The 25,565-nt window shown below is 51.7% G+C and overlaps 1 protein-coding gene across 4 annotated transcripts; it reads left to right on the plus strand.

The window, feature by feature from the left end:
• The first annotated feature begins 134 nt into the window (after positions 1 to 134).
• On the plus strand, positions 135 to 25,415 carry LOC122381809 (rho GTPase-activating protein 27-like). Of its 4 annotated transcripts, none has more exons than XM_043366482.1 (15): positions 135 to 361; positions 4,351 to 4,488; positions 5,523 to 5,650; positions 7,069 to 9,382; positions 9,907 to 10,077; positions 11,164 to 11,334; positions 17,620 to 17,736; positions 17,907 to 18,071; positions 18,574 to 18,705; positions 19,775 to 19,906; positions 20,276 to 20,429; positions 21,236 to 21,361; positions 22,489 to 22,664; positions 23,011 to 23,255; positions 24,253 to 25,415. In XM_043366482.1, exons 2-15 carry the CDS (start codon positions 4,360 to 4,362, stop codon positions 24,428 to 24,430), a joined length of 4,338 nt encoding a protein of 1,445 aa, XP_043222417.1. In that variant the 5' UTR covers positions 135 to 361; positions 4,351 to 4,359; the 3' UTR covers positions 24,431 to 25,415. The 4 variants fall into 4 exon arrangements, with proteins under 4 accessions (XP_043222417.1, XP_043222416.1, XP_043222418.1 ...); XM_043366481.1 differs by having other exon boundaries at positions 258 to 361; positions 17,889 to 18,071; XM_043366483.1 differs by lacking the exon at positions 21,236 to 21,361 and having other exon boundaries at positions 258 to 361; positions 17,889 to 18,071.
• Positions 25,416 to 25,565: the final 150 nt, after the last annotated feature.

A 25,565-nucleotide genomic window follows, 5' to 3' on the forward strand; every position in this document is an offset into this window, starting at 1 on the left:
CCAGTCCCGACCGGCCACAGCGATCGCTGTGTGCGGTGACGGAAGGCTGACGTAGGGACGCAGTGGGCGGAGCTTGGAGGCTGTGTGCGGTCCGACCGCACACAGGGCCCGTGAACAGCCCTCAGGGCGCCTGTGGCGATTTGATCAAGGTTCGTGAAATTTACACGTGACGTTTGGCATATAGAAGGCCCTTGGAGCGGGAGCAGTTCCAAATGTCACGTGACTAATATGCCCTCCGGCGCCCTGTTTTCACCGGCGTCCCGAGTTGGGGGCGAGATGTGTGTTATGTTGGATAGATAGGTCAAAATAAATTGACTTGGGACTTGTTATCCCATGAATTCAAGTGGGCAGCTAACAGAAGGTAATTCTCTTCGTACCTTGGACATCGAACTCGGGCCTTTATTCCCTCTTGCTGTCCATCAACATGGTGAACAAGTCAAAGTCAAAGTAGGTTTCACTGGCTCGTTCAGTATGGATGTCTGGTCATTTTATTCATTTTCAGTTCTTTTCTGGTGTCAATTTGTCTAGTTTTGTGTTTTTGACTTGTTTTATTTTTATTTTTTGAGCTTTGGGAGTAGTTAATATTGGTACCTATAGGCCATTTGTTAGCCTTTTCTTCGAATGAGTTTCAGTTTTGAATGAGCCTTCTTCAGTAGGCGGAACTATGGTCAAGCGTACCCATTTTCGGGAACGCATTTTCGTTCCCATAATTGGGAACGATAAACCCAAATATGGGAACGCCATGTAGGCATTATTTAAAACAAGAAAAAGAACCGTTAAATGACGTCCAAAAAATATAAAACGATCGTGAACCGCCTGATAGTTGTCTCAATATTGTTGGGAAAGAGTTTGATATTGTAAGGCCCATCGTAGTTTCAAATCGTTCCCCTATTTCTAAAGCAGTCCATCACCCGGGCCGCGAGCCCAAATTTGGGAACGCTCTCGTACACTGGCGCTGCAAGCGTTCCTTATTATGGGAACGGCGTACCCAAAATTGGGAACGATTTCACCGACGCCTTTCAGGGGCTCTTTTCATTAACAAGCATCACGTCCAACGCCGCAAATTATTGTTAACGCAACAATCATCAGATGACCTTTCCGGCAAGACCGTTGCATGTTTCACCCGGTCTTCTGCGCTTTTATTCCCGTCGATCTCGCAGCGGGCACGCCCCCCTCTGCAGGATTACGTAATCCACAACGCTCAGCGATGTTCAACAAGGTCTTCCATACCTATATCCACCGTCCGTGCCGAGGGTGGAGACATGTCAAGCACCTGTCTGCTAATCACCGAGAGTTGACGAGCACAAGAAGTATCCAAAAATGGGAACGCTTAATATGTTACACCCTCAAAACACCTAGTCCCAATGAAAATCTAGTTTTTTCCTTTCTTAATGAGTGTAAGTGGCAAAAGGCCTGGTAGGATGGGCACGAGGAATGATCGAAATCAGCATAAAAATTATAAATAAGCCACACAGAGCGACCTATATCAGAGAAATTCCCCCCAAACGATCATGCTTAGAAACGCCGAAGACAAAAACCACGCTCATGACGCTGCTTATAAAACAACGCTAAACAGCTAGCATCCAAATAAAATATGTCTTTCAGGGCTGATAAAATACAGCTGAATGATTTTAAACCACTGAAACTGAGTTTACAACAGTAGTTCGGTAAAATCACTGACGTTTCACGCGGTCGATCGCCCCGACACCAAAAGTCAACAATATTACCTCGGGACTGTCCGCGTGTTCGCTTGCATATGTCAGCATCTGGTGTCGCTAGAATGAAACTTCATAACCAGGCGAAAATTATTATACTTGACCTCAAAATGTAAAAAATGCTTCATTTTCCTTAAAATTGCATGTTAAATGTCGTATAACCCATATTTCCACCATTCTGTCATTTTTAAAAAATCATTAAAAATATCATTCCACGGTCAATTTCCTTGTTCCACGGTCAGATTAAAGATAACTTTATGGAGATTTAGTAGATACTTAAATCAGCGTGCACTTTTTTGAGACGTGATGCACTTTTGAGTTTTAGTGGGCGAACGGCCGAAAAATTGCCTTCCGTTCTCATAAATGGGAACGCCCGTTCCCATATTTGGGAACTCCGTTCCCAAAAATGGGAACGTTCCTATATTTGGGTACTCATGACCATAGTTCCGCCTACTGTCTTGTAACATCAGGATTTGCTTACAAGCAAAATGAAGGCTGTTTTTATTGTTGCACATTGTATTTTTAATATCATGAAATGGATTGAAGAGTCTAACACTGGACACAGCCAAACGTTTTCATTGTAGTTAGTTTGTGGCTTTGTGCTGATCTGATTGGCATCATAACTTTCTACAATGCACTTATCTAACACTTAACAGATGCGCACAGTTGGTTCCTTCAATTCTGAAACAGGAGCTTAACCAGACAAAGCTCCCAGCAAACCAGAGCTCTGTTCGGTCACTGTTTTTTTTTTTTTGTCAGCATGCTGTAGGTTTTCCCATATAAGGGAGTTATTGCTGCCACTTCTTGGCCTCTCATTGGTTAAATGAATAGATCACGTGAATTTGACCAATGAGGAGCCAAGAAATAGCAGCATGCTAGCAGCCTGCTGATAAAAAACTGTGACCGATCACTGATCAGTGCCCAGGACAGCAGTCGAAAAGGCAGTCAAGAGGATGTGAGGCAAAGATCAGCCCTTAGCATCTCCAGAACTTTGTGCCTAGCATACCAGCTGGTGTCTCACACCGTGCCCAGCTTCATCGAGAATATATTGACTGTTGTAATGAATCTGTTGCTTTATTTTTACTGAAAGGAAGGTACCGGACAATTTGTAAGGTAGGTATCAAAACTGTTGATGCATTCTATAGTCCATTAGTCTCAACCATCAAAAACAAGTGCTACAAAGCACCTTTACAACAACAAAAAAAAGCATGCCAGAAATGTATTTGTTGTCACAAACAAACTTTGAAGCATTGAAACCAGTATTGTGGGAACATTTTATAAGCCTGCTAATCCTATTGAAGCAGTTGATTTTTTCTGTTGAGGCTGTTCATCCCTAGACCCAAGTTATGAATTGATTTAAATGTATAGTTTTTACATGGAAAGTTAAGCTTAGCAATCAAATATCAAGTGCAAGTTAAGAAATTACTTAGGTGCCATTACAAGACAACTTTGAACTTAGTGTAATTCCATATCAGAAGTGAACTGCATGACAGCATCATATGGATGGCTAGTTGTTGGCACTTCCTGGCTTATTCAGGAAGCACACTTCTGGACTTAGGTCCAATGCATTGTCTCTGTGTCTAGGTTATTGAGCAAAACATTGAACACATTTAATTTTTCTGAATTTAAATGAAGAAATAAGGTACCTAATCAAATGACGAAGCACTCTGGTGAACAGCTTTATATGTAATATATTTAATGGAATAACCTTCTGTTCAAAATTCTAAAAATTGCCAAAAGTTACAAAAAAATCACTTGAATATATTTCGGAGGCGTTCCTTCATCGGTTCAAGTGATAAACATTTATAGCCCCACATTTGCCACACAAACAAAGAAATACGGTGTTGTATTGTGCTATATCAGTCCAAGACATGCTGGGTGTGCTGAATTTATGGGTGGTATGCATTATCATCTTTCTCAAAGTTTGCATACTTGTCCCTTGTTTGTGCTACAGACTAATGCTGTTTTCGATGACAGTAATCGACACCTGTAACTTGAGTTGAGCCACTGGTGCATGTCCTTGTGGAAGGACACATGGTAATCATGTGTTCATACAATCTGCTTGTGAAATGAATAGACTGAATATGTTTTTAAATGGTTAATATATGTACACTGATCACCTGATTGCTGTGATGTTGTGCGAATATTTGAGACTTTGGATTGGTGGCTATCTGGCCTGCAGAGATCCACTATCTTGCATCTCCAATCCTGTAAATATTGTGTTCCCATGATTAAATTTCAGTTTAATTGGCTACATACAACTGTTCACAAGGACCATGTGAGTATGCATGGCTATTCCTCACACTCTGCAAGCTGTGATCAAAGTTAGAGGGAAATGCTTATCAAAGCACTTCTCATAGTTATCTTGGAGGATGGCTACTTGTGATGGCAGATCATCAGCTTACAGAAGCTTTCTCATGCTTTTTGCAGATTTGTCTCGTGTTAGCTCTCTCATGTTAATTGTCTGTTCGTGGCAGCTGTCTCGGGGTAAATGTCTTGCAGTGGCTGTCTCGTAGCTGTGTTCTGGCAGTATCTAAGCTGCCTCTCTGTGTATGGCCGATGGATGTCTCCATACCTGTCTGGACTGACTGTCCACCTGTCAGTACTAACCGTGCCCGTCTGTGTGACCGTACAGGCACCGTCGATGGACAGAGACCTGGTGGTGACGGTCCTGTTCGACTTCGAGTACCACTCCAGCGATGGCCAGCGCGTGCACATGCACAAGGATGAAGAGTTTCTGGTCATACAGCAGACCAATAGCGACTGGTGGCAGGTAAATCACCAAACCTGAACTGCAAGATATTAGCTGCACCACTTGATTGTTTTGCTTTTTACAAGTGGGCACTAGAATGATCTGTGCTTGGTTTTCTTTGTTGCTTCGCTCATTTGCCCCCCCCCCTTTCATATACTGGTATGTATCTCAAGATATGATGACAGTTCATCATACAACAGTCCAGATGTGAAGTTGCCTAAGCTTTAGTATCAATGCTCTGGTATTTCAGTGAGGTTATTATTGTACTCTTTCAAGCAGGTATTTCCTCTAATTTTCCTCAATATGATGACGAAAGAGTTGTAGGGACTCGGGCAACACATAAGATAAAATGGACTGGTTTCCTCTTGCACTGCTCTGTGTGGTGTCCAATGTCCATGGCTTATTTTAGTTGTAATTCCTCGCTAATAATCCACTGCTTTATAGATTCCGTAGATATCTCGCTTCGCCTGCGGCCGCTATCGGGCCAGTTTTATTTGACCGCACACCTTCCTGTGAGCTAACTGAACTCCCCTTCCGTCAGTTAGCTGAATCATACACGGCCTGAGAGGCCTGCAGATGATCAGATTTAGTAAACACGCCAGATTAGCCTGTCACGTCCCGTTGCGACGCTCCCGGTAAAGCCGGCGGGCGGGTGGCGCTAATTCCTGCAACTCTACCGTGAACGCTAGAGCCCCTGGTTAGAGCTTACTACGGCGAACTGTCCCGAGATACACGGGTTGCCGCTGTGCTGTTTGGCACAGGTTGTATGGGCGTGGTTTTGAGTAAGAGGGGGAGGGGGGGGGCCTCTAGACATGAGGGAGGAATGGTTGGGTTGGTTAGGGAGTGCGGCCATCAATATCAACTGTCCCATACTAATCCTTTTACAGCTGAGTGGGGGCTGCGTGATCGTCAGCGTTAGAAGCGTTCTCGCCTTTTTCCTTACCTGATTCCGGTTGACGGAAATCGAAACGTTGACGTCGGGCTTGCCTGACAGATGATCAGCTATGTTTGAGTGTCTCTAAAATCAGACCACTGACATCAGACCCGTGTTACAGGTGATAAGGAGCGGCGAGAGGAAGCCGTTCTATGCGCCCACTCAGTATCTGAAGGTCCAGCCCCGACCGCGGCCTCAGCTGCCGCCCAAAGTTAAACCGGTCAAACGCAATGCCCGTGACAGCAGGAGGTGAGAAAATGGCGACGGAAAGAAAATACAGTCATTGCTACTCAGGTCATGGTCATTACGGAGCGAGCGAAGCGAGCGAAGTCTTTCCTTAGATTAACGGAAATTTCTGAGTATGAGCGGCCGGCCGGCCGGCCGGCCGGCCGTGCGGACGCTTTTGCGAGGCTTATATCTCAGCAACCACTTGGCCGATTTACACGCGGTAATTTTTGTAGGGTAGCTTCATTCCTTCTACCAAGTATTGGACTATTCCCGATGCATATGGGTGACCCCTTATGTATGCACCTGCCACGTGCAAAACGAAGAGGTGTCAGTTTGGTTATTGTTGCAATATCTCGGTAACTACTTGGCCGATTGCGCTGAGAGTTGGCATGTAGGTAGGCACCCACTAGGCACTGCATATCCATGTGCCAGAGTTGGGGTGCTACTGCACGTGCGCACGTGCAGGGGTCGTTTCCAGATCTCGAGAACGGCTGGACCGATGGCGCTCAAATTTGGTACACGGTTAAAGACCAGTTAGTAGGGTGCCGTGCACAAGTCAGTTGGGACCCATTTTGCACGTGCGCACGTGCAGGGTGCCGCTTCCAGATCTCGAGAGCGGCTGGGCCGATTGTGCTCAAATTTGGCACATCGCTAGAGACCGGTTAGTAAGGTGCCGTGCACAAGTCAGTTGGAGGTACCCCCTCGAAATTTCGCACGTGCAAGGCCCACCCTCTCGCTCGCTCCGTTAGTCGCCCCAAAAGGCGTTATACTGGTAGTAGTAGGTCATAGTAGGTATTGGTTGGCCTTGCCAGTTTGCTGTTTTGGTGGCAGGAACTCTAAACCAATTCGTAAGGTGGGACGTGATGACATTGGTGGTGGTCCTTGATCAGTGATATTCATGTCCTCGTATAGATCGCCCTGTCAAGTTCCAGGAAGTATTTTTCTAACTCTTTTTGCCGAGGTGTTGGTCCTTTACCGATGTTTGAACCCATTGTGAGCAAGTATGACTACCGCTTGTTAGTTGCATGCACTCTCATTTTCATTAGCTGTGTAAAAGTGATGCGAATAGCGGAGGAGAATCTCAGTGTCAATCTATTCCCACTCGAATTACCCTTTTGCACATTTCTTTTCGCTGCCAGGATTCGGTTGACTGGTAAGTGTCAATAAACCCAACAACCCACCAGGCGAATGCAATGTCAGCCCAGTCTGTGCAATCATGACACTTATCTGTGTGCTATGTCCTGTTACATTAGTCGCGTCTTCGTGACTGGTTGCTGTCTCTTCAGCTTTGGGCCAGTCGGAACATTACGTTAATTTACTCGTCAGATTGTCTATTTGTTTAACTAAATGTCTGAGTATCGAGTGACTCACTATCTGACGCCGATTGCCACCCTCCACTCGCCCGTAAGACGCTATGACGTGCTGCTGACGTCCGGCAGGGCTCCGCTGTCTATCACTGACGCCGAGCGTCACATTAGCTGCGAGGATGACGCGCCCGGTGACGAGACGCCCGGCCGGCGGCGCTGCAACTCCCTGGAGGACGCAGCCGCCGGCTCCTCCAGCGTGGAAACGCTCGACGACTCTCCGCCGGCCCCGGTCAGTCGGCCGGCGCCCGGTGGGACGCCGCAGGCCACCGAGCTGCATGCGGCGGCCGGTGGACAGGCTGACACAACCCCCGGCCGGGGCGCCACGCCGCGGCTGCCGCCGTCTCGACACCGCCGGCCGCGCATCTCCAAGGACCTGTGGGCGCGCAGAAAATCCTGGTCGGTGGACGAGCGTAGCCGAACCTGGGAGCTGGTGAGGCCGGAGGCGGCGCCGGCGCCGGCCGCCGCCACCAGCACCGCCAGTCTAGACGGTAGACACAGGGCACCGCCGGACAAGCGACCAGATAAGAAGGCCTCGGCTGCTGCGGCAGCGGACAGGAGCAGAGCTGGAGCTGAACAAGATGCTGTGCCGAGCGCTGAGCCGAGCGCTGAAGCGGTTGCTGCAACCGCTGCTGTAGCTGGTAGTGCGGTAGGGACTGTGACGGAATCTGTGACTGAGACAACAGCCGCGGTGAAAGCCGAGAGGGTGGCTGCGACGGCGACCGCACCCGATACCTCTGCTGTGACTGTGCCATCCGTTGCGGCGGTGACTGAACCTGGGCCCGGACCTAAGACTGTGATTGGAGTCAGAGCAGAGCCGGGTGTCGGCACGGACCCCCGGCCGCCGCGGCCTGCCGAACGGCCGGTACCCACCCCGAGACCCACGGTGGAAGGGGCTGAGCGGCGGCCGGCACTACCGTCGGCCGTCAACAAGCCGCCGCCGCCGCCCGTGCCTGTCCCTGTGACGGCGGTGCCAGCCGCGTCGGTACGGGATGCTGCCGACTCGTCTGCGAGCGATGGAAGGACGGGTGTGAGCGGTGTGGCGCCGCGGCCGGCGGGGGAGAGTGGGAGTGACGTTGGACAGAGGCGAACCTCAACGGGAGGTGTCGATGGCTTAGAGCCAGTGAGGGCAGCTGCAGTGAGTGCGGACAGTGCGGGAGCTAGTAGGGCGAATTTAGAATCAGTGCGGCCCGAATCTAGGCAGCGAGCTACCGAAGAGCGAGTGAGGCGGCCAGCGCCGAGGCGAATCGAGGCACCTAGTGTAGATAGTTCTAGTAAAGCTAACCGGGCTGTCACGGAGCCACCTCAAAGCACAGACTCAGGACGTGTGACTGGAGCCAGTGCCAACCCGTCGGCGCGGGTCTCTGGCGGCGCTGCGGCCGGTTCTGACTCGTATCGAGTCGCCGGGGAGAGCGCGGAGGGTTCAGGACAGAGGAGAGTCAGTATAGAGAGCGCGGGGGCTCGCCGGGTTCCCGTGGACAGTGTCGAGGTCACGGCACCCAGACAGCCGGCGGGGAGTATCACGGAGGCCGCCGGACCCAAACGGGAACACGGCCGGTTCAAGCAGGAGGTGCTGAAGCTGATCAGCCGCTCCCGCCGCTCAGAGGAACGCCGCTCGTCGGATGGAGCGCCGTCCAGGAGCCGGCCGACGGCTGACTTCTGGGACAGGAGCGGCCCCAGACAGCAGGACGGCCGGCCCGCGCCGCCGCCGGCCGCTCAGAAACGTCCCACCACCCTGGAGCGGGAGACTGTGACCAGTGGCGACAGGTCCGCTCCCATCAGCGGTGTTATAATGAAGTCTGCGTCTGTGGAGCTGACACGGACCGTCGCCGGGCCGGTGGAGCAGGCAGTGGCTGCGGAGCGGGCCGAGCGCGGCCCCCGTCCGGACGTACTACCCTCCGCGGACGGCGCCGAGTCACCCCCGGGCCTCCACCGGCAGACCTCCTACGACCGCACACTGCAGTCGTTCAGCACCTTCTCCAACCTGCGCTCGGCGCGCATCGACCTGGCCGGCCACAACGCCAGCTTCAAGCGGACGGCCGAGCGGCTGCGGCGGCCGCCGGACCGCGAGGCGGAGCGCGCGCGACGGCCGACCGCCGGTCGTCAGGTGGAGCCGCCGCGCGTGGACGGCCCGCCGCGGCCGCCCGTGCCGCCCAAGACGCTCCAGCTGCGACTGCAGCCGGCCGCCGACGGTCTGCCGACCACTCCTGACGACGGCGACTGGTCGGACTCGGAGCCGGCGGGGTCCGAGTCGGAGAGCGGCTCCTGGGAGCGGCTCGATCAGATGAAGGCGGCGCTCTACTTTGCCAACCCGCTGATGCCGCGATCCGGACTGAGTCGCTCGGCGGATCACCTGCCCGTGCCGCTGCCGCGCACACGGCTCACGGAGGTGAGACTCCCCAACCTATCCGTAGCACCCGGCTCACAGAGGTAAGACTCCCCAACCTATCCGTATCACCCGGCTCACAGAGCTGAGAGATGAGAAGTAGTACCTATCTCTTGTCCATAGCACACGGCTCACATAGTTGAGATGTAGTCAAGAAAATATTGACCATATTTTGTCGTGACCTTTCTCAATCTAGACAGGTGCCTCTGGGCTGACCTTACAATAAGTCGTCAAAATGCTATCCCAGTCATTTTTGATGAGTTATTGAGTGTCACCTGCCGTGATTTGGTGTTCCCGTAAAACTCCCCATCGACCACGAAATGGCAGGTACCAAACACCTGTACAGAGAGGACGAAATAACCAATGGAATGGCAAGTATTTGATGCCAGTCCATTGAATCACAAAGTTCTTATCGTCCATTCAAATATCAATGAATGCCCAATTGACCTGCATCGATCGTACTTGTTCCGCTATCGAAGCCCCTCCCGGCTGTTGCACTGATAGCCCCCCCCCCCGCGTGTCGACAGATATCCCCTCCTCAGTCGCGCCAGCCGCCGCCGGTACCGCACATACTCGAGACGCCGATCCGCAGTCTACACGACGGCTGGGGCGAGTACCTGCACCACGGCAGAAAGTACTACTACAACGTCGACACGCAGAGCAGCACCTGGAAGCCGCCCAGACGAAACGTCAAGTCGGTACGTCCCGCTGGGGTGAGGGGTGGTGGTTGGATCGATAGCGGGGTGGTCACCGATCCGTCGTTACCATCCTCAGGAAAGTGAAATCCTTCTTCTCCATACCTCCACCCCCTGTACCGGGCTGGATGGGTAACGTAATCCCATGCGGGAATGCCCGTAAGATCACGCCCGTGGCCGGGTGCGGTGAGTGCTTGGGGAGGCTGGTGGGTCTGTCCTTTGGGACGGGCTCAGCCCCGGCGACTCACCAGGGTGCTCGCCCAAACCAATCCCCGCCCCCCCCCCCCTAATTCCTATCATCCTTCCGGCTCTGAAATGGTCTCGTCAGACCGAAAGGGCCTAACCCAACAAAACAAATAGAAAGTGGGGTGAATGGTGTGGGCTAACAATATATTGGTGACAAGTCCACACTCCACATGCTATTTTAATGGAATTTTAGTTGTCAATATATCGCATAGGGAAGGGTGAAACGGGAGTGTATATGTATAATTTGTGTGGACGTGTGAACTTCAAGTCAGGGTCATTGAATTTGTTTTCTAATGAGTTCCCTGTGCAGGGTTCCTGTGAAAGAACACTGTTTGGTGTGCGTAGCTATATCGTTTAACGATATTTGCTTCTGATTGGCCTATGTGCTAAAAAGTTTTTATATGAATGTGTACGAATGTATGTAATGGATTCCGTCTTATGTGGTAGAGGCTTTTTATCGGCTATCGCACAATGGGATCACAATAAATACCTGCAGTGCTGCGCGGGAATTTAATCACAACCACTTCATGTTTATGATTAATTGATTAGTGCGCTCATGATACGTGAGTCACGACAAGGACGCGTGCATTTTATTGCGCTTATTGTGCTTGTGATTGTCCGAGGCAGACCAGCAAATTAAATTAATTTAAGTTTTTAATATCAAATTAATCAAATTAATTTGATATAAAATTAAGTTTTAAGATCCAGCTCTAATATGACTGGTCTACTAAATTACTGAACAGTGGACTTGCTTGACCTTCTGGAGACTAAACTGGGTCAACTATCTCCATCCTCCAGCTCCCTGTTCAGTCCTCTAACCGATCCATCGCCCTGTGTCTGCAGCCGGCCACCAGCCCGGACAAGTCTGTCAGCGACCCGTCCCGCCCCACTGCCGAGGCCGGTACCCCGGTACTGGAGGTGGATGTACCGCTGGTACCGCTGCCGCCCGGCTGGAGACGACGCGTCGACTCAACCGGAGAACTCTGCTACGTGCGGGATAGTTCGCCTACCAGGGTAAGTGTTAGGAGCGGACACTGCTTATCTACCAGGGTAGGTGCCATAAGGGACAGCTTAATAGGGTTGGGACCTATCTGCATGCTCTGTATGTTTTGGGAAAATAAAAAAGCTCAGAATTTTTAATGATTTAATTTAAAGTCACTTTGTTAAAAAAATGCCTAGTTAGTTCAGAAATTAATTATTTGTGGCTGAAAACAACTTGCTTCTGATTGGTCGGGCTAATCATGACGTCACATGTAGGTATATAACTGTCTGTATATTTGGCGCAGTTGAGACATACATTTTCTATGTATTTTCCTATGGTAAAGCGGAGTGATTGGTCGTGTTTTCAGTGTCTCTTTATTTTGCGCTGGTATTGCGTGGCTAAGAAGTTTTATCAAGAATGGCATATACTAAAATGTTCCTTTAATAATGGAGCTTCAATATCTGTGAGTTTTATTGGCAAGCGAAAACTGATTTCGCTGTTATTTTATCTGGAAATTACTCATTTTTTTAGGTCAATATTCAAAATATTTTACGGGAACAAGTTGGCACTTTTCTTGATTTTTGCACTCAAATCGCGTGCGATTCAACTGTATTGGAACTTACAAAGAAGCTTGGTGATTAATTAACTGCGTTGTTATGGCACTGTTTGCAAAGCATGGATAATGAAACTCTGCCAAAGACTTAGCTACATAGCAATGCCTCAAGTAATACGCAGGAGGGACAGAATTCAGAGTCCGATCGAGAAGAATCGGTGCAAATGCTACGAAGACCAGGCAGCTCTGATACAATAGCTAGTCGTCTCACTACTCTCACTCCATTAGACCAGCTGATTCCTGACAGCACCGACTCGGATGCAAAGATGGAGCTCATCTTCCAAGCCAGAAACCAGTTCTTTGATGGAAGATGTGATGCTGCCTCTGTCTCTGCTTTGTTGGCCACTTTGGACGGGGCGGAGCTCCGCTCCTTGCGTGAGCGGTTATTCGCCTGTCATCCAGAAATAGTTCCTTCGTTTGCTGGCCGTTCCCTGATTAGGTGCAATACGGGGAGCTGTAATCAGGGAAGTAACTTTCCATATGAAAGGGGTGCAGGTGCACCCCCGTCCCCCATCGACTAGAAGTGCACCCCCATAGGCTAAGCGGCGCCCCACACGCCGCCCCACACGATTAGCTCTAGAGCAGATAGCGAGGGTGATTTCTCGGCTACATTCCATCTCGGCGTCGTGATGCTTGTGGGCCTGGAAAGCGTCCAGTCCCTAGGGTAGTGTAGGGGTAGGGTTGAGTTCAATAAGGTCCTTACATTTGAAAGGTTTGAACAACCTGCAATCAGCACAACATACCACAAGTTAAATAAAAAACTACCAAACTCCGCCCAACTAATATTAATAAACATTACAGCCAAACTAATGACCTAAATAAAAATATATCTCAAATCCTAACAGTTATCGCGGGTGATGGCGCCATGAGTTGCTATTATCCAAAACAGGTGCAAATAAACATGTTTGTATGTCCTATGTACGTTTGTTTTAAAAACGTTGCAGCGGCGCTGGGAACTGCAGTCTTAGATCTGGGTATGTTTGGCATCTGCAACTCTTCATATACACATTAACCCTATTTCGGACGGGGAGACCTTTCAGGATTTTCTTGTACACTTGCCAAACGCCGCGAGACATTCAGCTCATATTTGGTGACTTTTCCTAAATGCTCATTGCGCACATCTCAGCAAAAAAAAAAAAAATGCCGGGTCAGGTCAGGTCAGGTAACCAGAGCGGGTTTGTTGACCCCACCTCAGAAAGTTTGCAAACACGTCAGAGCTTGAGTTTTTCACGAAGTTATTTCCTCTCATCAAGTCTTCAAAACAGTACCTGCAGTATGTGTCGTTTGTATATCTCATAATTTTTGATCTGTGACCTGAGGTTAGGTCAGAGTCGTGACCTTTACATTGCAAGCCTATGGAAAAGTATTGAAATGCGACCTGCACCTCGAGTAAACGAGTCAAAACCACCCAATTCTTTAAGAATTATGACAAATTATCTTATCTTAATCTGTAATGATCCAGGTGCCATTTACTGACAGGGACACCGGAGAGGGTTATCTGAGCCGAGATCGTGTGAGGTGATATCTACCATACATCAATGCTCACAATACTTACAATATTGACAATGCTTTTGCTTACAACACTTACAATACTTACGATGAGACCAGCAAGCACTCTGCCGTTACAGTTCTCCAAAAACGACGTTACACACATTCGCTGCCAGCATAACATGTATTGTTTGACAGTAACAAAATACAATTGACATCTGAACCCCAAACGGACCGCCATCCACTCAAATTTTATAACCCTGACCGGTCAGGGGGCGAATGGAGGTCATTTCCTGGGCATTACACTCAGCCCTTGCACAAAATATCTCACCTCACAGTGATCATTACAACAATAGCACCGACTTGATAGTGGATATCAAAGTACTTGCATCAGCTCTTCCTGCTATTGCAGACGATGATCTCCTCACAGGGTAATGTTGTTCGGGACATGAACGAAGATCGTTTTCGGAGTTTCATAAGTGCTACTGCAACAGCCTGGCACAAAACAGGACTTTTACGCTCTTCTCTGCACTTTGCCCTTCAGTATATCACAAAAGAATTGTTAAGAATCCATCTTACGCTTCTTTCACAGTCTCCCTTGCCACCGTAGGGCGTAGATAGATTGCTGTTGCTGGTAAGTTAAGGCACGGTAGATAGAAATTGCCTCGGTTCTCAACGCCTTAAGTTATTTTCATAAAAAAGAACAAATAAATGATCAATAAGATGACAGGAATGTAAACATTTTAATCGTAAAGTAGTCCAAATATTGGAATGAGCTTTTGCTTTTCAGCATCCTCCGATTCATCATCTTTACCATTTGAAAATTCGAGGTACATAAAATGTTTATCACGCGCTCATGTTAAGTGGGAATATAGTACACGGCAGACACATCAATTTTTGACACTGAACATTTCATCCGTAAATGTTTTAGCATAATTTAAAGTTAAAAACAGCGCGAATGGCAGAGTGAAGCAAACAACATCTTTCACCCATTGATAATAACATGTAATCTGTGGTGCGCCAGATGCGCCATTATTTGTCAACCGCAGAAGGTGACATGTGACGTAACAGCATCAAGAGCATCTTTTTTCAAGAACTTTTCAAAACAAGTTTCCTATCTTTCTTCCCCCATTTCTCTCAGCTTATTGATTTTATGAGGCAATGGTATGCACCATAAATTCTGTGAAAATAGTTTGATCATTTTCATGCATTCTTAAAAAATCGAGTTCCCAACCCCATTACCAGGGTAGGACGTGTTCGGTGGGACAGCTCACCCACTAGGGTAAGAGTTGGATGGGACAGCTCAACCTCCAGGCTAGGTGTTTGATGGTACAGCTCAATCACGCTGGTGCTGGGATAGACAGGTTGCCCATCAGGGCTGGACAGTGGACGTGCTGGGAGAAGGTCTACCGGGCGAACTGTGGTTTACAAAAGTGACATCTGGTGGCACTTCAGTCCGCTGCTGGTCCTTGGCGGCAGCACTGTATGGCTCTGCTGCAGTCGGCACACAGTCATTGCACACAAATCCTACTGAGGTGACTTGATCTATTGGGTTGTTACTTCGTCCTCCATTACGTCATTCTCTATACCTGGCATTTGAAGAAAGGTAACAGATGTTGTTAACCCAACTGGGTTGCATTGTTTGCACCAGCAAGCATTCAGACAACAATTTTCACTGTGCAAGGCGGGAAGATGCTTATCATCAAAAGGGATCAGCAAACACTTGGAAACTTTCTAGGCCTACTAGCAATATTTAAACCTATGGATGAACATGCCTAGTCGGCAATCACCGAGCGTAGCTTTCTCGCTTCTTATTTCTCTTTTCTTACGAAGGTTACATAGAATGCCGAACCGTGATGATTAAAGCGCCGGCTACGAAATGCTTCGGAGGAAATAGGCTCCATATAAATTTACTGTTCTAGAAACCTCTATCCCCAACCATTACTCAATTTCTAAGTCAGTTCAGCAAAGTTGAAAGCAGACGCATGCGGCGCTTGCTTGAAGTGGGTGCGCAACATCTGCAAAATAAGTCATAAGATTATGAAAGTTGCTTTTGCCTATCAGACTGCTGGAGCTGATAGCCCTTTCCAGAGTCTGGTCTATTTAGTCTCGGAACCTTGGCTCCGACTCGGCCCTGAACTCAGGCCGTATCGACTCACCGGTGCCGGCCGCCGACTCCGTCCGCCGCCGCTCCGCGCTCTGGGCGCCTCCTGAGGCACGTCAGGCGCACGGTCAGCCCACCGGAAGGCCTCCACCCGCAGCCCTTCCGGGAAATGGGCCGATAGCACTGCGGCGCAGCAGTGGCGGCGCTCTGCCAAATCCCGACCGGTCCGCTCCCCACACACCGGCCTGGAGCCCGCCTGGAGCCGCCCGTGGCCGCCGCTCGACGAGAAGTGGCGCGGCTGACGACGGCGACGCACTCTGCGACGGCGCGCGGACGGCAGTCATGTGCGACGATGACGTCACGTTGCGTGCGGTGTGCGTGCGAAGGCACCGTGCCGTGCGCCGGTCGGCCTCCGAGGGCCGGCTGGCCTGTGTGTCGGAACTGCAGCTGTCTCCTGATCAGGTGAGGGTCGGCGGCGCTCCCCGCGGCGGCGGCACTCCCCCCGCGGCGCTGCGCCGGGTAGTCAGCCGTCTGACGCCGCTGCCAGTCGCGCTATCGTGTTTCCTGCCGCCGGCGGCCGTTGCGCGGCCACGGAAGGAGCGCGGAGTGTCACTGGCGGCTGACGCGCGAGGGACTCTCCGGGCTGTGCTGGACGCTGAGGCCGTGTATCTGATAGGCAGGGTGTGTCAGACACCACCCGGCTGGTGTGACATCCGGACAGCGCAGTGTGGTGTTCGCGGTGTTAGCCGTCAGTTCCTTTGATTGTGTTGAACTGTGCAGTGGTCGGTGAACGGTTCGCTCCTCAGTCGCTTCTCAACTGAACCATGTCAGACGAGGCTGATAACCCGGTGGCGCTGCGCAGTCGCCGTCGGCTCACCAGCGATCACATCCCACGCATCGTGGACCTGTCTCTGCTGACTATTCAGAACCGCGGTGCGGTGGTCGACGGGGCCTCTTCGCCGCGCAGCGCCGGCTCCGTGGGCTCCATCGGTGCCGATGACGTGCTGACGCCGAGTGACGTGGCTGACGTGCCCGGCAGCGCCGACTGCGCCAGGGAGACCCGGGGTGCGGAGGATGAGGACGCTGTTCTGTTGAGATCCAGTGATCGGAGCGATTCCTTTCGCATAAAGGTTGACGACGCAGACTGCACGCGGAAGATCAAATCCATGACGGAGCACCAGAATCGGTGCAGCCTGCCTGTGAAGCGTCTCAGCGAGCCGGCTGAGCTATTCTGGCGCTCTGTCGAAGCGGAACATGTCGGGAAGAGGCACAGCGGACCGGAGGGCGTGCTCCGCCGGTGCTCTGAGGACGGCGTCGAGCCTCCGCGGCGGCGCAGCGGTGCCGACCTGGTGCATTTTGTCGGCCCGGAGCGGGCCAGGGCCGAGCTGGAGCTGCCGCTGAGACGACTCGGGCGGCGCGGCGGGTCGTCAGGCAGCGACTCGAGCGACGCCGACTCGTTCCACACGGCGCTCGATTCGCCGCTGTGTGAGGCGCCGGCCCAGCCGCCCCCAGCAGCTAAAACCACAGAGCCGGCCAGAGCCAGACAGCCCGAGCCGCGTACTGAAGCAGACCCTTCCTCGGGCGACAGACCCAGCCCGACCTCCGGCTCCCAGACCACTCCGGAGTCCGTAGAGCAGCCGGACTCGTCTCCGGGTTCGGGGCGGCAGCGGGCGCCCAGCTGGCGTCTGGGGGCCGGCCGGTCGGGTGCCGTATCCGTGCGAGCCAGGATCGGGCAGTTTGAACGCGAGCTGGGCGTTTTGGGGCGCTGGCCGGGCGGAGGAGATCGCCATCCGTCTGCCGCTCAGTCAGCCTCCAGGGTGCGCTCACACAGGGACCGGGATGTCAGTGGGACAGCGGGGTACTGGAGATTGCATGTTGGAAGAAATAGCGTGGTGTTTTGTTTTATCCTCTCGGTGCATGTTGGAGTGTACGCACGTCATTCAATTTTTCCAGTAGCTTGTGATCTCAGTTAACATGTATTTGTGGCGTGGTTAAATTCGATTACATACATGTGCTTGCATAAAGACGTTTTTGCCGTTTGCTTTCCCGTGTGCCTCTCACAACTGGCATCGGCTGAGCAGTGACCGCATGCTGCCGGCTCCGTTTTTACAGTGGTACAGTAACCAGAACGAGGACGACCACGTGTACTTCTTCAAGGAGGGCAGCAACTCCTCCACCTGGACGCTGCCGTCGGCCGAGAACGGAGCTAGTCAGATGGCCAGGGACACGGTGAGTGCCGACGGAACTGCAGCCGGGGACGGGACGATTTACAGCCAGGGACGGGCCAAACGGCATTCATTGAGAACCGAGCGTTGACCAACTATCGCAGTGTCATGCTGCGGATGGACCTGCTCTGTTGACTGTTGGCTGACGTTTTCCAGTCGGTATCTGTTCTCCAGGAGTCGGTGTCGCCTCGCCCGGTGCCGGTGGGCGGCGTGCCCTCCGTACTACAGGTGGCCCGCGGACAGCGCGGCCGCTCTCTGGTGTATCCCCCGGCTCCGACCACCGAGCCGCCGCCGCCGCAGCTCGTCTCCGGCAACCAGACACACACGATTCTGAACCAGGTGAGAGAGAGGACACCCAGCCGGGGGAGACGGGCGTGGACCCGGGTGGTAGGCTGTTGTTGGGGGAAATCCCCGTATCTTGTTAGGGGGAAGGGAAGACTGAAGGACAGGAGTGACAAGTTATACCAAAATAGATGGAAAGGGGTCACCCTTAGCTAAGCCTCGGTATCCGTGACTACGTTGTACTGCCACTGTTTTCCGTAGGTAATACCCCATACCTGCTGAGTTTTCCGTAAACAGTGTGGCTTTACTTGACACGTTTCTACACGCATTTGTTTCAACAAAGCTCCCGGCATTTCGACAATCCCCAAACCTGTCCGGCCCGTTTCCGCCCTGCGATTATACCTACCCTATCGGTGGCGCCTGGTCCGGCCGCTGCCTGACTCACTCGCCCGTATCCTGTATGTCTATGACGTCCGCGCTGAGTGTTTGCGCCTCTAATCGCCTTCTGTGGCCGCTGACGCCGTGTGGGTGCGTCCGCCGTGTGTTTGGCCCCGTTCAGGGAACGCTGAATCACACCAGGCTGGCCAAGGAGACGTCGTGGAGGGCGCGGAAGAGCTGGGCGCCGTGCCGGGTGGTGCTGACGGACAGGTCGCTGTTCCTCTTCAAAGACACCCGCAGTAACGCAGGCATGGTGAGTCCGAATCGGTCTCTCTTCTCACTCTCTTCCTCCTCTCTCCCTCTCCTTCCCTCTTTTACTTTTATTTATTATTTCTCTCGCTTTATTTCTCTCGCTTTATTTCTCTCGCTTTATTTCTCTCGCTTTATTTCTCTCTCTCTCTCTCTCTCTCTCTCTCTCTCTCTCTCTCTCTCTCTCTCTCTCTCTCTCTCTCTCTCTCTCTCTCTCTCTCTCTCTCTCTCTCTCTCTCTCTCTCTCCCTCTCTCTCTCTCTCGCACTCTCTCACTTTCTTACTTTTCTTTAATTTTATATCTGCCTCTTTCTCTTTCTTTCGTTTTCTTTTTTCTCTTAGCAACACTGCATTAGCGGCGGAGTCGGTTGAGATGAAATCTCGTGAAAAGGTCTTTATGTCGAAAGTGTGGTTCGTGAAGCACATGCTCTGTGGATTGTGGATAGCTACATGGATGTCTTGGGTTGGGGTTTTCGTGTCTAGCGATACCTAATGTTTGTGGAGTGGTGTGGCATATACAATCTGCACAATATTCACTCTGCAACTACTGCATGTGTACCACCCACTGTTCTACCTGCGTGTCGGAGAATCTGCTGCCGAATGTACTCGCGTCATTGGCTGACGTGAGGACCGACTTTATATAGATTACCATGTGTAACGTGTACGTACGTGCGTGGTGGTGACTTCAGCTGTCGGTCTGGGCGATTGTGTTTAACACGGCATCCTGTTCAGTTGTGGTTTGCTGCTGTGTGTGGACTGTTGTGTGCTCTCTTCGCCATTCAGGCTGGGGTAAAGGTTAGAAACCGCTCTCCACTGTAATGGCTGACTCTGTACGTAACAGTGTGTTCCTACTGTAGTTGTGTGGCTGCGTATGTACTGTTTGTGTGCCTGCAGTAGTCATATTGGTTTGGGGCCTGAAACCGGTCTTTACTTTAGGTTGCCTTCCTTTGCAATAATGTGTTACTGACTGGTATGGTGTTCTTTCTCGCAGCCGCCACACTGGGGTAAAACGGGGCTGTACCGGGTGTGTTGCTGTGTGTGACTGGTCTGATTTGCCCCCCCCCCCCCCTGCAGCCGCCACACTGGGGTAAGGCCGGACTTCGACCGGACACGAACGTCGACCTGGCCGGAGCCTTCGTCGACTGGGAGAGAGAGGCCTCGTCACGGAAAAACGTCTTCCAGATCCGCACCGTGTCCGGCCTCAGGGTAAGGGGACGATGATGGCATGTGCAGGTACTCAGTGCCAGATGGCAGGGCAGTGTCAACTTTTCCGAGAAAAGAATGTCTGATTTGAATGAATCGTCTGATTCTAACTGATTGATGATATCTTACTTATCTGATTGATTAGCTGTATTGGAAGGAGGTCATTCCAGAAGCGGGGTGAAGGAAAATAAAGCAGCTTAGTTGAAGTGTTATCATCTACAGCTATCAAAATTATGCATTTTCCTTGACAACGCTTTTACATTTCCGACTACCTCGCATGTGAGCGCGGGTCGTCGTGTCCCCACTCGCTCCTCCCCTCTCCCTCCCTCTGCCCCGCCCCTCCCCTCACCGGCCCTCTGCCCCGCCCTCCAGCTGCTGCTGCAGGACGATGACGCCCTGACGGCCAACCACTGGTTCGACGCCATCAAGCGCGCCATCGCCGGCGTGCCGTGCTCGACCAACCAGCTGCCCGTGCCGCGTCATGTGACGGCCGACGACCGGCTGACGCGCTCCCGCTCTGTGCGCTGTGAGTACGGCGGATCAGACGGCTGGGTGCGGTGGGTAGTGGGTGGTGCTGCTGGGTACTGGCTGCGGCGGGATGGCGCCTGATGCAGTGGGATGTCGGCTGTCCTGGCGGGTTAACTGACTTCGGTGGGACCATGGTGGGGCCACAGCTTAGTTGGGAGCGATCCGGTCAGGCGGACTGATCACAGAGTTAAGTTATAACAGGCTGGAGTGACGTGACCGACCTAATCGGTCGCGACTTTGGCCATGGCTCCTCCGTCTGCGAACTTTGTCCAACCAGCTTCGTACTCCCAAAGTGGCATGCTTTCCCGTGGTGTCAGCCCGTGTAACCTATGTCTAACGTAACATGGCCCGCTCCTCCGTAACTGACGTACGGGGGGCGGACGAGGAGGAAATACGAATGTGTCCGCAGTGCCGTCCCCCACCGTGCGAGACTTAGCAGCCTTGTCTCGCACATCACACAGCTGCATCGCTCCTTCGCTGTCCCTGCTACCCCTAAACACGCTGAGCTAATTCTGTCTGTGCTGCTCATCCAAATTGTCCCCTTACGCTGGATGGTGTCCTCCGAGCTCACGCCTTACATCTACATTCTAACCGCCACTGACTGTCACTGACCTAATCGCCACTGTAAATAACGCTTGGGGCGTGCTCTGTGCTGCTCTGTCTCCGTCTGACCGTCTGACCGTCTCTGCCTGTCTGTCTGTCTGACTGTCCTCGTCTGTATGTCTCCTCGCTGCTAACCGGTCTCACCGCGCTGCTCCGCCGCCACTAACCCCCTGCCGCCGTCCGGGTGAACATGTGTTACAGTCACAGCCGGACCCGAGAGCCAGGAGGACCTTTCCAGGGATAATAGCACGATCAAAGATAGGCTGAGGCGCTTTTTCCGCGCCCGCCCGCCGGCAGACTCGCTGGTCAGCCGAGGCATTCTCAAAGGTAGGTCTGTGATAGGAGCCGCTGTGCCAAACACGCTAAGTACAGGGGCTGAACTGAGTTGGTGGAGTGCAGTTTTCGCCGTGTTTTATCGAGCAGCGAAGGACGCTATGTGTGTGAGCTATTCGATGAGGTAGCTGCTCAATCGTTGTGGCTATTTCGTGTAAGCTTTTCGGCGAGCTATTTAACCTGATGCGGCTATTTGTGTAAGCTATACATGGTGTGGCATAAAGTCATACTTCCGGGTCCGCCTGAGTGACGGCTTGGTACCGTCACAACTTATGAATGTTTCACGCTGCGTATATTCTATTTCCGGCCCATCCCCCGAATTAATTCACTGACGTTGAACATGGGGAACTGTTACCGGTGGACACTCCCAACTGCTACCGTTTGACGTCACATGACCAGCTGATCCAGGCTCGGGGTGGTATCATAGATCAATGACGCCTTCATTTTGATTTCGCAAAGTACGGAAAATGTCACAATACACAGGGCACACTAAATTTTGGGCATGCGGGATGGCACTGGCTTTGTTTTTTTTCAGTTTTGGTTGCGGTTCCATTTACGTTCAGATATCTGAATTGTACCTGTAGTAGTCTTGTCAAGGATGCGGGATTTTATGCACAGGTATAGTTCGATACCCATTGAGCCGAGAGGACTTATCTTGCTTATCTGTTCAGTCTTCGTGTTCATGTATTCGTATTCGTATATAATATATATTCAGTCCTTACGCATTTATTCTGCATTATTTCATTTGTTTGCTCATTTGCGAATGGTTTACTACGGTAAGCAGCTTTTGCACCGCTCCGGTGGTGGGCTCTGTGTTGTGGACTTATGTGGTGAAAGGGCTGTATCTTTTTACGGCTTCGGTGGCTTTCTTGTGATCTGGTAATGCCGATTATATCCCGATTAACTCATGACATGCTGTAAGATGACTGGTCCATCTCATTGATCCGTTTTCTGTGTTTTCTAAATCGATGTCGGATTAATCACTACCATTACCCGTCATTTTACTCACATTTCTCCACAAATAAGAGGTCCCAAAAACAACCTGCCCCTCTCTCATTAACCTCCATATGTCGCCCCGTCTCCGATCGGCTTCTCTCTAACCCTCTCCTCCCCTCCCACAGATGAGCCGGTGTTCGGGGGCCACCTGGCTGCCCTGTGTACCGTTGAAGACAGCACCGTACCTCGGTTCGTAACAGAGTGTATCGCCGCCATTGAGGCTAAACCGGAGCACCTGCGGATGGACGGAGTTTACCGGGCCTCGGGCAATCTGAGCCAGGTGCAGCGCATACGCTGTGAGGTGAGGAGCGACGACGGAACGGGAAGGGGAGGGAAGGTGCAGTGGGTGCTGAAGAGGTGTCAGAGTTGGTGTGGTTACAATATGGCTAAGCTTGACAAACTTTTGACTTGGTTTTGTGATCTGAGAAAACTTTCACTGAGTTGTATGTATGGTTGAGATTGTCATGTTTTGCTCACTAATATGGAGGACTTGCATGAATGCATTGGGCCCGGTTGGCGTTTTCAACAAAACTGCAGTGTTTGCAACCTCTCGGACTATCGTCTGCCATTTTGGTCTGGTAGTGGACTGTGTAATGTGTGTCCTTCCTACCCATTTTACCCTGGATCTTTCTCCCCGCCCCCTGCAGGTGGACCAGGACAACTACCAGGTGCTCTATGATGAGGAGGACGTTCACGTGCTCACCGGCGCACTCAAACTGTTCTTCCGCGAGCTGAAGGAGCCTCTGATCCCGTTCGCTGTGCTGCCGGAGGCTCTGCGGGCCGCTGGACTGACGGCCAAGCCCGACCAGGTGGCTGCCTTTCGACGGATGGTGGTCGCCCTGCCGCCGCCGAATCGGGATACGCTGGCGACGCTGCTGGCCCACCTGAATAGGTGAGATCCTGGGGGCTGGAGTTACACCCTAACCGGGGTTACCGGGACACACTGAGTGGGGGGTGGGGGGGGGGGGTGTATCCCCAACTGCGACACACTTGGGACGCTACTGTCCCATCTGACTAAGTGAGAAACCGAGTGGAGTTGTACCCCCCACCGGGACAAGGCAGGGTAGTTGTATCCCCAACTGGGATATAGAGGATTCTTCATGGCTCCGAGTGGAAGATCAGGATATCTTTTCCAAGCGGGTTACTGAGAAACCGAGCGACGAAGGAGCGAGGTTTTTCTGTAACACGCGAGGAAAAGATATCCGATCTTCCACGAGTGAGCCATGAGGAATCCTATATCTTTCTATGTTGAGGTTTATTCTTAATTAATCAAATGTTATATTTAAATGTACTCATCTATGTAAAAAAGAAGATTTAGAGTAGCTTGTTTTTATTTCATAACTTTCATACATAAACGGCCATTAAAAATGCCGTTCGGTTATTGACCCATCATCAGTTGAACTCTTGATTTTTGGCTATGAACCCTCGAGACCTTATCTTTGCATCTCAGAGAGATGCAGAGATAACAAATTCTTATCTTTGCATCTCAGAGGAGTGCGAGATAGAAATATCCCTGCACTGTAGACCAATGGCAAAAAAACCTCAACTAGAAAGATACGCTGGGGACGCTTCTGGCCCACCTGACTATGTGGGAGACTGACGGAGTTGAGGGTGTACCGACGATGGCGCCAATGACCCCTGACTCCTGAGGTTCTGGGTAGATACTCCAGTTGAGGGCACACACTGAGCGTGTTCCTGATTTACTGAACCTGAGTGAGTTGACTGAGTGGAAGTGGTGAAATAATGCGAGCACATGATCTTTGTACACCATTCCACTCTCAGACTTATCCCCCTGCCAGTGTCCGAACCCTCTTACCCATGCGACCGTTTCGTGTCTCTTTCCCGATGTGACTGTTTGTGACCTTTCTCTGACTTCTCCACCTGCACAGGGTGACCGAACTCCAAGAGTTTAACCGGATGCACGCGCACAATCTGGCCATCGTATTCGGTCCTACGCTGATGTGGGCCGAACAGGAGTCTCCTGACCTGGCGCTTGACCTGATGCGTCAAAACCGCGTGGTCGAGGCGCTGCTCGAGCTGCGTACTGAAGTCTTCGACTCACCCTGAGCCGAGTCAGAGACGAAGGGTGACGTATGAGGGCGGTATGACAGGCCGTCATACCTAATGACGACCGGTATGATGGCAGAGGGTCTGGAGCGCCGCTGTGGGCCTCAGCTCCCGTGTCTGCGCCGCGCCGGAGCGGTGGTGAAAGGGACGGCAGTCGACAGGGTCTTTTGATCTGAGCCGTCCCTATTGGTGCTAGAGAGCAGACTGCTCTTGAGCTGTGGCTGTTGTAAGCCATCCTGCCAGACGGAATGTCAGGATGGTGCGAGAGCGGCAAGATGAGCTGCTCATGACCTGTCTTCGGTGGTGTTTTACCACCACAGTCGCCACGGCTGGGGTCAATCAAAGCGGCCCTTTCTAAGCAGTGATCAAACGAGGTGTACTAGCCTCAGTGCCAGTGCCGGGACGTTAGCCCGGCCGATTTTATCGTAGGTTCGGCGGACGGGGGAAACTTAACTTGCCGGCGGTCTGTGGGCGTATATGTGGACGCCTGTGGAGAGTCTGTGGACGCCTGTGGACATCCATGGATATGTCTACGGATGGTGCGAGAGCGGCAGGATGAGATGCTCATGACCTGCTGCTCATTGCCTGTAAGCGACGCACGCACTGCTGCACTGATCACCGCGCTAGCGCCACTGTGTCAGTGATGTGCGTGTGTGCGTGTTTGCGGTGCGTATGTATGAACGGATGGTGGCTACTGACACCCTTCCGGCCGCCGTATTTGTGGCGTTACGCGATGTTGTTACGCTTTCTTCTGTGCCTATCACAGTCCTGACGGCACGGGTGCGCCGTTTGCCGCCCGCGCCACGGAGTGTCTTTTTCTCGTCTTCCTCTGCGTTCCGCGTCCGTCTGACTCTGTGTTTTCGAGTCGGCGACAGTGATACAGGAGATTCCAACCATGGCTGCATTTGTTAACAAATCTGTATTATTGCTATTGTAAATGATGTATATTGAGACTATATGATGGTAATACAAACACGCTATTGCATCTCTGTTTGATTGGATGAGAAGATTGAAGTAATCGACCAAAAGAGGAAGCAAACTAGTAGAAAAATGTGAGTGAAATTAAAACCGGGGGAGGAATTGGGAATCTTGGGAAGTGAGATACTGACCCGGCGCCAGGGGCCACGACGGAGAG

The sequence above is a fragment of the Amphibalanus amphitrite genome, unplaced genomic scaffold (genome assembly GCF_019059575.1).
Source record: "Amphibalanus amphitrite isolate SeventyFive unplaced genomic scaffold, NRLGWU_Aamphi_draft 000128F_arrow, whole genome shotgun sequence".
Taxonomy (NCBI): domain Eukaryota; kingdom Metazoa; phylum Arthropoda; class Thecostraca; order Balanomorpha; family Balanidae; genus Amphibalanus; species Amphibalanus amphitrite.

Excerpts from the sequence above, each read along its gene's own strand:
- LOC122381809 (XM_043366481.1), top strand. The coding sequence starts at position 4,360 with ATGGACAGAGACCTGGTGGTGACGGTCCTGTTCGACTTCGAGTACCAC. Across the intron at positions 5,651-7,068 it reads AATGCCCGTGACAGCAGGAG|GGCTCCGCTGTCTATCACTG; the intron begins GTGAGAAAATGG and ends GACGTCCGGCAG. Across the intron at positions 18,072-18,573 it reads CACACACGATTCTGAACCAG|GGAACGCTGAATCACACCAG; the intron begins GTGAGAGAGAGG and ends GGCCCCGTTCAG.